A 12,284-nucleotide genomic window follows, 5' to 3' on the forward strand; every position below is an offset into this window, starting at 1 on the left:
TCCTCAATATACTTATTTGTAATTGAGTCAAACTTCTTCATAAAAGATTTCTTAATATTTATGGGAATATTCTGAGAGAGCTACTAGATATAACATAAGGTATGCCTGTAACCAGTATCGAAGTGTTGTCCAGCAGTCACGTATTGGCATGTCTCCCCTTTTTAGCATACAGCACCTTTAACTAATGCACTGGGGAGCACCAGCACCTCTTCAAGGGGACCAACCACCACTATTTGAATGAGTGTTGACACATCCAGAAGCTTTACATGGAACCCACACTCTTTGATAGAATGTAAATGTGCCATCATATGAGTAGGATCAGTTTCACAGTGCCAGGACATACCTGACTCTCATATGATAACTAAACACCCAAGTAGTTGGATGGATAAGCAATGACTGAGAGACAACAACCAGGTTCAAATTGTTTAAAGTTCATATTTATTTAAATCATAAGTGTCTAGAATGCAGTTTGTACCTTCTTTTCTGTAACTTACGGCTACAGCTTGAACTTGTGCTGTTTTAGTGTAATGTAAATGCAGACTAGAATCTGAAGCACTTGCAGCTCCATTGTGAATTCCTTTATTGTAGATGAAGTGTCTGGAGTTGGAGCTGAGAGAAATGATATATCAGCTATGTAGCAAAGTGACCATTTTATCCAGCTTTTGCTTTCAGAGTGGTTTATTTACCAATGAGCATGCCACCTCTGCATCATCTGACCTCTTAGAAGAGCTGAATAGATCTCTTGCTCTCATTTTGATTGCTGTCCTGGCAGTATTGTTACCATCTCTGATTACCTCTATTAGCACTTAAACACCAAATTTGTCGTAATAAAAATTTGATTTTGTACAGACACTCATGACTATTATTTACTTATTGAATTATCTACTGTTTCCTTCTGGATTAATAAAGTTTTGATTTATCTGTTGTCACACACATGTGATTGGGAGGCAGCTAAAGGGCCTAAATAATAGTAGTTCCACACCAGACCAGGGGGTGGCAAGGTGAACTGACTTTCTCTCTCAATCCTCTGCAGACCACCCACGGGTAATCCTGCACGGTTTTGGTGCCAATGATGATGTCACTTCCTGTCTCTGCCTTTAAAGCCGCCGTCTTTACAGCCTTAAATCAGTTCTGTTTTAGATTTGAACCTGAACACAACTCCTCTTAAAACAAACCCATTTTGCAGCCAGGGCGTAATATATGGGTGGCTGCCTCAAACCTTTTTGATGCCTTCTGTCTATTCTTCTATTTAAATCCCTATTACCTAGCTTCACATATGTTCAGAATTTAGTATTATTTCTATGATGAATACAATTTACTAAATATAATAATCATTAATTACTTTTAAAATCTCATTTTGGCTCAATATCAGATGCAAATTAGATGTTGCCATGAATGTAACTTTGTTGAATACAGAGTGCATAAAAATGGACATTAATTTTTAACTGTCATATTCTTTACCTTAAACTATTGATTTGAAAATGCATTTTTAATATACTCTCAGTTCAAATATTTTTTTTAGATGAGTGTACTTTTCATTTACTATTGTGCTCATCGATTTATAAATTGGCTTTTTTTTTATCAACCTTGGGAAAAAAATCAGAATAAAGACTTGAAAAATTGCTTAAAGGAGTTGGATTATCTGAAAAGCTTTTCTTATAATGACTGCAGTCCACTATATTACGTCCCAGAATATCACATACTTTAATTCAGTGAGGTTGGTTTCTACACAACATTTTTGTGAATCATTAATTTATACATTTTCATAATAGAATATTAAAACCTCTGTCTAGCAAAAAATATCTTTCAGTTAACAGCTGAAACTCTGCCATTGATGGACGGCATCATGGTTGAGGAGAATTGCTGGCTGTCTGAGTGAGAGCAGTACACCACTTGTCACACGTTTAAAACCTCTGGCAGCCACAACTAGTGATTATGGGTGAGGTTAGAAAGCCAAGCATTATGCCAGCCAGCTTCTGCAGCTGGTGAAAGTAAGCCAGCGCTGCTCCACAACAAGGCTCCACAGTCCATCAAATGATTTGAGGTAAGAGAACAAACAAGCAAGTTTTTTTCCAGCTGCAACGCCATTGATACAAATTTCAAGTGATCAGTGATTACAGTGCAAGGATGTTTTGTAATGGGATGTGAACTTATTTGGCTGAAGTCATGACTCAGGAACATGAAATAAGTGATATAAGCAACCAACTCACTTTTTGTTTTATGTCTTACAAGAAAGTTATTATTATTATTAGCACTCAAGTAATTTTTCAAATGTGTCAAACGATGGATGTAATACAAACTCAATAATATTTTAAACCGCAAACTTTCTCTATCACCGCTATGTCATTTTTGTAGCCTGGAGATCAAAACTGTACACAGTACTCTTATTAAGCTTAACTATAACCTCCTTTGACTTATACTGTACATATCAGAGCACTATTTAACCTGCTATTCTGTTAGCCTTCTTAATAGCTTCTGAACGCCACCTGGAAGTTGGTAGTGATGAGCCCACTATGACTCATGACTATGACTCTTTCAATTCACAGACTTCCCATTCTGTATTTAAATCTAACATTGTTACATTCTACATGTAATAGTTTACATTTGCTTACTTTCGCTTTCATCTGCCACGATCCTGCCAAAGCCTGTATGGTGTTCAGGCCTCTCAGTCATGATTCAATAAATTCTAGATTATCTCCCAATCCACCTATCTTGGCATTATCTGCAAATGTAACCAGCTTGTTGTTTGTATTTCTATTGAGATCGTTTACATATATATTAAAAATAGCAGCGTGCCCAACACTGATTCCTGTGGGACACCACTACCATACCATACCATACCATATTTATTTGTTGAGCGCTTAAAAACACAGCGTTACAACTGACCAAAGCGCTGTACAGTTACAACAAGCAGGACTAAAAGCAAAATATTAAAAACAAACATTAAGAGAGAATTAAAACAGAGATACTAAAAACAGGTCAGGGGACCAAATCAAATAGAGAAAATAGCAAAAGGCAAGTGGAAAATGAAACAGGTTAAGAATTAAAAGCCAATGTGAAGAAGTGTGTTTTTAGGTTAGATTTAAATGAGGCGACTGAGGTGGCTTGCCTAACCACTAAGGGCAGGGAGTTCCAGAGCCTGGGTGCACAGACGGAGAAAGTCCTTTCACCACGAGCTTTAAAACGTGCCTTGGGAACGGTTAGGAGCAACTGATCTGCGGATCTAAGAACACGAGGGGGATTGTGACAATGGAGCAAGACACTCAAATAGGCGGGGGCTAGACCGTTTAATGCCTTATAGGTGAGGAGGATAATCTTAAAATCGATTCTGAATCTAACCGGCAGCCAGTGTAGGGTTTTTAAAATCGGTTTAATGTGTTGGCTTCTGCTGCTTCCAGTTAGAAGCCTTGCAGCCGCATTTTGAGCCAGTTGGAGTCTAGAAAGAGTGGCCTTACTGATACCATATAGGCAGGAATTTGAGTAGTCGAGCCGGGATGTAATGAATGCATGGATTACTGATTCCAGGAGGTGGTTAGACAGAATAGGCTTGAGTTGATGAAAGCAGGATTTTACTGTGCTGTTGACTTGAGCATCCATTTTCAGGGCCGTATCCATTTTGATTCCAAGATTGGAGACAGACGAAGTTACTGGAATGGGAAGAGAAACGAGGCCAAGGGGTGAAGTCTGTTTGCAGTCGGGACTAAAAACAATGACTTCGGTTTTTCTTAACATCAACTAATTCTGATAAACTTCCTTTCATCATAAGCCTTTGCTTCAAGTATATTAGCCAATTCTGCATCACACCCTGATTACCCACTTCTTCTACTTTGATCACTAACTTCTCGTGTGAAACCCTACGTAATGCTTTTTGAAAATCAAGATACATAATATCATATGCATCATTTTGTTGCTTTCCATCAGTATTCCAGCACATTACTAAAATACAACCTCCCCTTTCTGAAACCATGCTATCTGTTCCCTAATACTCCTGTCTTAAATATGTGCTTCTCAATCTTTTCCTTCCATTAATTTACTTGTCGTGCATGTTAACCTTACTTAAGCTTAGATCACCTTTTTTTGTTTTTGAAGAGAAATATTCCAAGGAGTTTTACGACTGCCTCAGGCCTAGATCAGCTCTTTGGAGAGTCTGTGTTGATGACTCCCTCGTTAAAGGAAAAGACCAGGATTGTGAAAGAGTAAAATCGAGATGTGAGTTTAGAAGAGAGAACTTGGGTTTGGTAGTAAAATGATGAAGAAATGGGCAAGCTATCCCACTTGTTAGAACAGGGTTGAGCATGTTATATTCCTGGATGCATCACATATTCTTTTATTTATCTTTTTCTTTCTATGTGTGTATGTGTGTGTATGATTTCCTTTTGTGTCTTTTATATAGAAATAGCGAACTGTTTTTTTATACACAGCATATACTTATGGCGTTATTTCAGTGCCACTATTCTGAGCACACGTAAAAAATATTGGCGACGTAAAAGATTGCAAGTGTTGCATTTTGAAGAGAAATTTATTTTGAGCGTACAAAAGCTGAATTTGAGTGAACAAAATTCATTGCTGCGTGCAAAAAATGTATTTCAGTGTTTGCACTTATCCATATACACACACACAATAGCACCCCCTCTCGCTCAGTTTTTTCATTTGCGCTTGCTCGCAATGTGTTGCTTGCGCTCACAACATTCTCTGCTGCAAGCGCTCAACTCTTTGTACACCGTTATAAGTGTGCCACAAAACCAACCAATCACAGACTTGGTTTCAAAAATTCTGATTGGCTCTTACGGTCTCCAATCAGCTCGCTAGCTGCTGCATTCCGGAAACAGTCCGAAATGTAGCTAAATCCAGCTAAACTCAATTAAACCCCAATTTGCGGATAATATCTTTAATTATTTTATTTTAAAATATATTATTTGTTAAGACTATCGTTGGTGTAGTATAATGTAGTTGCATTATACAACCATGCCAACTGACTGTTTCCGGAATGCAGCAGCTAGCGAGCTGATTGGAGACCGTAAGAGCCAATCAGAATTTTTGAAACCAAGTCTGTGATTGGTTGGTTTTGTGGCACACTTATAACGGTGAACAGAGAGTTGCGCTTGCAGCAGAGAATGTTGTGAGCGCAAGCAACACATTGCGAGCAAGCGCAAATGAAAAAACTGAGCGAGAGGGGGTGCTATTGTGTGTGTGTATATGGATAAGTGCAAACACTGAAATACATTTTTTGCATGCAGCAATGAATTTTGTTCACTCAAATTCAGCTTTCTGCGCTCAAAATAAATTTCTCTTCAAAATGCAACACTTGCACTTGCAATCTTTTTTTACGTGCGCTCAATATTTTTTTACGGGTGCTCAGAATAGTGGCACTGAAATAACGCCATATATACTGTCTTTAGTATTATTGTGGGTATGGAGAGAGAGAGACATCAGGGTAGTGTTAAGGAGCTAGACTAGAAGAAACAGGCTACTAAATGGTTTTATTTTGATACTGGATTCTAAATAAGAAAATCTGAACTATTTCATAGAACTGGTGCAAAACTGCAATCTGGAATTCCAAGAGAAACTTTGCCCTGTTTACTCAGCTGGGTGTGGGCACATTCTTTATGACAATGAACACTAATGGAAAAGCACTGTTCACAAGAAATATGAAGCTGACTATACACAGTTCTTTATCACTTGTAAAAATAATAATAATATGTGCCTAACTTGTCTTCAATTTTGCATGTAAACCCCCTAAATTGTTTTGTTATGAACAATAATAATAATAATAATAATAATAATAGATTTTATTTATAACGCGCTTTTCATTGACAAAATCTCAAAGTGCTACAACAAGAGCAATAACCACAAAGTTGAAAAGTTTAAAAGACTAGATTAAATTTACAATCTCAGCAGTTATATGCTTTCCTAAATAAAAAAGTCTTCAAATTTGCTTTAAAAGTGTCCAGATTTTGTGTAGTTCTCAGTTCAACAGGGAGCTGATTCCAGAGCTGTGGGGCAGCAGAGCAAAAAGCTCGACCCCCAAAAGTACGGAGCTTAGTAAGGGGAGTCTGAAGCTGCATGCTGCCAAATGATCTGAGGATCCGATTGGAAGTTTGTAAGTGAATCAAATCTTGAAGGTAAGAAGGTGCCTGGCCATAGATACATTTATGGGTTAATAGAAGAATTTTATACTCAATCCGGGAGGAAACAGGGAGCCAATGAAGTGATTTGAGGATGGGAGTAATATGTTCAAATTTCCTTACTCTTAGTAGGATTCTTGCAGCACTGTTTTGGATATATTGAAGCTTTTGTAATTCCTTGGTATGAATACACTTTTATGACACACTACTAAAGAACGTCAGTTTTCATTTTAATAATAAGAATATATAAAATTCATGTACTTAAATCGCATCTTTGAAAAGGATAAATCCTTCTCAACAGCAGCAATCAAATGCTAACAAAGAAATGGGATAAAACACTCTCAAAAGTTTGCTGCCCACTACTCTTAGTTAGAACATACTATTCAGAGTTGTTAAAGTCCGTGTTTGGGACACAAAAACAAGATGTGAAAAATATATTCTACATGAGAAGTGGAAAAATATAGCATAAAGACACCTAGTAAAGAGAGCTGAAATTTAAAAGAAAGGAGTGCTAAGAATGTGTACATGGTTATAATCATATGAGGAAGAAGTAGAAATGACAGAATTATATGAGAGTGTTGAAAGGAATCAAGATGTATTAAATTATCTATCTATCCATCCATCCATCCATTTTCTAACCCGCTGAATCTGAATACAGGGTCACGGGGGTCTGCTGGAGCCAATCCCAGCCAACACAGGGCACAAGGCAGGAACCAATCCTGGGCAGGGTGCCAACCCACCGCAGGACACACACAAACATACCCACACACCAAGCACACACTAGGGCCAATGTAGAATCACCAATCCACCTAACCTGCATGTCTTTGGACTGTGGGAGGAAACCCACGCAGACACGGGGAGAACATGCAAACTCCACGCAGGGAGGACCCGGGAAGCGAACCCACAGGTCTCCATACTGCGAGGCAGCAGCGCTACCACTGCGCCACCGTGCCGCCCTTTAAATTATCTAGTTAGTTTAAATTAACCTTTCACCATAAACAAATGAAGGTGAATTACAGGAGCTTTTTTAAGGATTCCAACCTACAATACATATAATCTTTAAAAGAAAATAGAATAAGAACAGTGAATAGTAAATATTTGATGTTGTGAAGAAAAAGGACAACAGATTAGGCCTGCAATGTTGCACTATTTTACAGTAACAATAAAACAGTGATCACCAGGCTCCGCCCAAAAATAATATTTTTTTATATGTTACTTACCCCATGTGCTTTGTAGTGACGGCAAAAAAATTTATTTAATCTCATGTTTTCATGGATAATAAAGATAATAGTAATTAATAGTAATAGTATATAATACAAGCCAATAGTGACCACTGCTGTACAATAGCAAATGATATAAAAAATGTCCATGGAAAAACAACAACCAAAAAAAAAATCACACATTCCTTGTGTTGCATAATTCGCTTGTCAGTTATCTAGCTGTTTGCTCATAGCATGCAAAGCACATGCATTTTTTGTTCAAATATTGTTGAATAGATATTTCTGGAAAAATCAGCGCACATCATAAACAGGAAACACAAATTTCTCAAAATGCTGAATTTTTGAATAGAGGCAGGACTCTTGACCAGTGAATAAGGGGGGAGGTGATTCTTAAAAATCTCCAGTAGACAGCAGCTCTTATCTTACAATGTACACTTTAATCAGATACAGTAGACTCCTACCTGCAGTTGGTCTTGGACTTGCTGATGCTTCTCCTTAGCTGCTGTAAGCTCTGTTTCAGAGAAGGCCTCCCGCAACATCTGCTGGGACACCAGGGATTCCAGTTCCAACCAGGCAGATATGCAGCAGTACTGAACAATGAACTCACGACTGTATGTGTAGAAGTGGACTGGATTAAAAAAAAAAACAGGCATACCAGTATTTGGATTTTTCTCTCTTTCAATAAGTAAAAACTTACACAATTTATTTCACATTTTTTTTTTATGCAATAAAGTCCAAATTGATATATGTAATTATTGGCACAGTAATTATAGCTGTGAGATTTAGTGGCTACAATCCCATTTCAACAAACACTTGTTTGTTAAATGCACATTTTCAAAAGGAGTATTCCACTATACCTTTCTTTTGAAATGATATTATAAGCATTATAATACAGTAGCAAAATACCCACACTTCACAGCGGCAAAGTTCTGCCTTAAAATTTCTATTAAGAAGAAAATTAATCCTTTTTAAACTGAGGGAAAATATCCCAATAATTATTTGTTAAGGATCTCTTTGTATACCACATTGTCATTTCGGCCCTCCGGTTGTAATATGACCGAGCTGAGCGCTGAGCTTACTCTTGAGCATGTAACGTACAGTTGGCCATGTGAACAGTAATCTTGTTTCAAATCTCACAGCTTGGATTGCTGCTGTCATAATCGGTTTGAGTTTCATGGTTTGTTTCAATGACGACAGTATTTGCAGGACTTGTTGTGTTGAAGTGACATTCGGCATCTGTCAAGCGTTGAAAGCACACAACCGGTTTCATCGATAACTTCACATCCAGCTTTTGAGAGTTTAAACATTCATAAACATCAAAGTGTCCATTACTGAAATCGTCACCTGTCAATCTAAGATGTTTAAGAGGCATTGGCGGTTGTCCAAAGGTGTAAAATATTTGGCCATTTCGGTACACTTAAAAGCGACAACCGAACAATTCAGCGGCAGCCATCAACTCACATGCAGAACCATAGGTGAAGGGCTCTTCTAGTGCTCCTGTATAGTATAATTATCTCCTGTACCGTCATCAGTCCACACCTTGAACCTGTCCCAGTCATTCAATACATAAGACACAATGTTCCTCCGGATATCAAGAGTGAGCCTGATATGGCCGTGCAATATGTAACAAAGAGAATGGAAAAGGTAGGTGCCATCTCCGGGCATGGAAACCACTCGGTAAGTGACAGTTCTTTGATCGGTGGTGATCACCTCGATAGACATGGTAATGGGGGTACGGTTGGAATGATAAAGGAAATGGGTACCTGAACAATGTAAAGTAAATCTAAAATACCTACACAATAACTATAATCATAATAAACGAACAATAAAACAGCGGAGAAGCCGTGAATTAAATAAAAAGGCTGTAGTTATCAGCAGGGAGACGTGAATCCCGTGGCGAAGCACGGAAGGGAATGTAGAGACCGGAGTGACGGACGTCCCTATATAGGCAGGCAGCCAACAACGTGGGAGGCGTTGGGATGGGGGACCCAACGGCGCCTCACACGGTGACCGAGCTGCAGGCTGTGGACGTATATATGTACGCAAGTAGGATTCAGTTAGCGTTGGGAACCTGCGCACCAAATTTCTTGAAGATCGGCCCATAAGTAACAAAGACCGTTGGAAAGTTCAATATGGCGGCTGACAGTGGCGTCAAAGCACAGAAATAAGTACGTGCATTGGTTTCGGTTAGCATAGGGAAGCCGCCTACCAAATTTCGTGAAGATGTGGCCATAAATAAGAAAGTTCAACATGGCGGACGTTGTCGACCGTTATGACCGTTACGCGTAGAATTTCGAAATGAAACCTGCTTAACTTTTGTAAGTAAGCTGTAAGGAATGAGCCTGCCGAATTTCAGCCTTCTACCTACACGGGAAGTTGGAAAATTAGTGACATTGGAAAGTTCAATATGGCAGCCGACAGTGGCATCATACCACCAAAATAAGTACAGTACATACATCGGTTTCGGTTAGCGCAGGGAAGCTGCCTACCAAATTTCGTGAAGATGGGGCCATAAATAAGAAAGTTCAAAATGGCGGACGTTGTCAACCGTTATGACCATTACGCATAGAATTTCAAAACGAAACCTGCTTAACTTTTGTAAGTAATGAGCCTGCCAAATTTCAGTCTTCTACCTACACGGGAAGTTGGAGAATTAGTGATGAGTCAGTGAGTGAGTGAGTGAGTGAGTCAGTGAGGGCTTTGCCTTTTATTAGTATAGATAGCATTGTTAGGATCAACAGAAATGAATATTTTCATGTTCATTTTATTCAAACAACTCAAATCTTTACAACCAATTATTCTACTTAAGAATGACTTCTACAAATTTTCAAATCATCAAAGGCCCATCTGTTGCCTTTATGAATACTCTCCCAAGTTTGTGTGGACTTTTCTCCAGGTTGTCTGGTTTTTCTCTAACCCTTAATGACATTATACGCACAAGAGTAATAGGTGACTCTAAATTGAAGATCTTGGTTTGGGTTTAAATGTGGTTGTATAGGTGAGAAGCTCCAGTTATTAACGGGTCCTCATTCAGGATTAGTTATTGCCTTGTGCCTAATTTTGCTGAGATCTGCTCCAGGACCCTCAATCCTGAACTGGATATTGAAAAATGAAGAACTGAATGGATACTACCTGTAAAGAATAGATTTGATTTATATTAAGAACACTGATTAAAACTTGTAGTAGCAAAAGGGTGCTGTGTTATGAATAAAAAACTAAACTGAATATTTAATAATCCATTTTGGTGACTCATTTATATTCATTTCATATTTGCAATGAATTCACAATTACGGTCTATGAAAGCAGCTGGCCGACACCGAAAGAGAATGTCATATACCACTGGCCTCACTGTGCATATCCAGCCTTTCTCCGATCACCAAAGGGCTTACACAGATGCACTAACTGAAAGGAAAAAGTGGCCATAATAACCCAATGGTTTTGTTCTCTGTAGTTAATAAACTACTTCAGCCCGCATTTGACCCAATTACCTCCCCTACCTAATTCTGTGAAATATCCCTCCATTTTTTTTCTGTAATGAAATTAAAGATCTAAATAATTCAACTAACATAAATCCATTATCCATTTATATATTTCCCTGTTTTTCCACTCCATCCAGCTCCTTTTTTTAATTTTCACCTGTCACATCTTCATTTGTTAATGACCTGCTTTGGAAGATGAGGCCGACTACATGTGTATTGGAACCCATCCCCACCGCCCATCATGCCATAGTCCTGACTGCTACAACAATAATAAATACATTCCTTGACAATGGATTTGTACGAGACACTTTTAAAATTGGTTCTATATCCCCAGTGTTAATGATGCTGACAATCTTATTGATTTTCTGTCTATCCCTCTTAGCTTTTTTGTCAAAAGTTTAATGGAACTCTATCAGTCTGGCTTCACAGTGTAACACAGCTGTGAAACTGCTCTGCTTTGAGTAGCTAATGATTAACTTATGGCAGTAGACTCTGGACAAACCAGCATATTAATTCTGTTAGACGTCAGTGCTGCATTTGGCACTGTTAGACGTGACATTTTACTGTCCAGAATGGAGAACATTCTGGGTATCTCTGGCACTGCCCTCCAATGGTTTAATTCCTATCTGACTGATAGGCAAGAGTTTGTTAGTCATGGCAACAGCAGGTCGAGCTCAGCACCAGCCCCATAAGGAGTTCCACAGGGCTCTGTCCTTGGCCCTCTGCTCTTCTGTATCTATATGCTTCCCCTTGACCATGTTATTTGTAGCTTTGGACTGGGTTATCATTTTTATACAGTTGATACGCAATTCTATTTCAGTGTTAAAAGCAAAACTTCACCAGAGCTTTCTCAGCTCACAACTTGCCTCAGCGAAGTTAAAACAGGTAGAGAACAGAACTCTTTAAAATGAAATTGCATTAAGAAACTTTCTTACATCCACCTCCATGACATAATGTTCGCTCATTCCTCTCCTTTTCTAATGCTAAGAAACTTGTCCGTGCTTTTTTCACATCCTGCATGGATTATTGTAACTCTGCACTGGCAGGTGCCCCTTCTAATCTTATTTCACAGCTCCAGTTTGTTAAAAACTGTGCCGCAAGAGTCCTTACACAGTCCAGCAACATCCATCCATCCATCCATTCTCTTCCGCTTATCCGAGGTCGGGTCGCGGGGGCAGCAGCTTAAGCAGAGAGGCCCAGACTTCCCTCTCCCCGGCCACTTCTTCCAGCTCTTCCGGGAGAATCCCAAGGCGTTCCCAGGCCAGCCGGGAGACACAGTCCCTCCAGCGTGTCCTGGGTCTTCCCCGGGGCCTCCTCCCGGTTGGACGTACCCAGAACACCTCACCAGGGAGGCGTCCAGGAGGCATCCTGATCAGATGCCCGAGCCACCTCATCTGACTCCTCTCGATGCGGAGGAGCAGCGGCTCCACTCTGAGCCCCTCCCGGATGACTGAGCTTCT

General features: G+C 39.2%; 1 protein-coding gene across 4 annotated transcripts in view; it reads right to left on the bottom strand.

The window, feature by feature from the left end:
- The window catches only part of LOC120542213 (ankyrin repeat and fibronectin type-III domain-containing protein 1), a 338,184-nt gene that overhangs the window by 18,450 nt on the left and 307,450 nt on the right, over positions 1-12,284 (bottom strand). For all 4 annotated transcript variants that reach the window (XM_039774508.1, XM_039774509.1, XM_039774511.1 and 1 more), the window contains one exon: positions 7,807-7,973. In XM_039774508.1, the coding sequence (XP_039630442.1) occupies positions 7,807-7,973 (167 nt within the window). The remainder of the gene's footprint in view (positions 1-7,806; positions 7,974-12,284) is intronic.

This window comes from Polypterus senegalus, chromosome 13 (genome assembly GCF_016835505.1).
Source record: "Polypterus senegalus isolate Bchr_013 chromosome 13, ASM1683550v1, whole genome shotgun sequence".
NCBI classification, from domain to species: Eukaryota; Metazoa; Chordata; class Cladistia; order Polypteriformes; family Polypteridae; genus Polypterus; species Polypterus senegalus.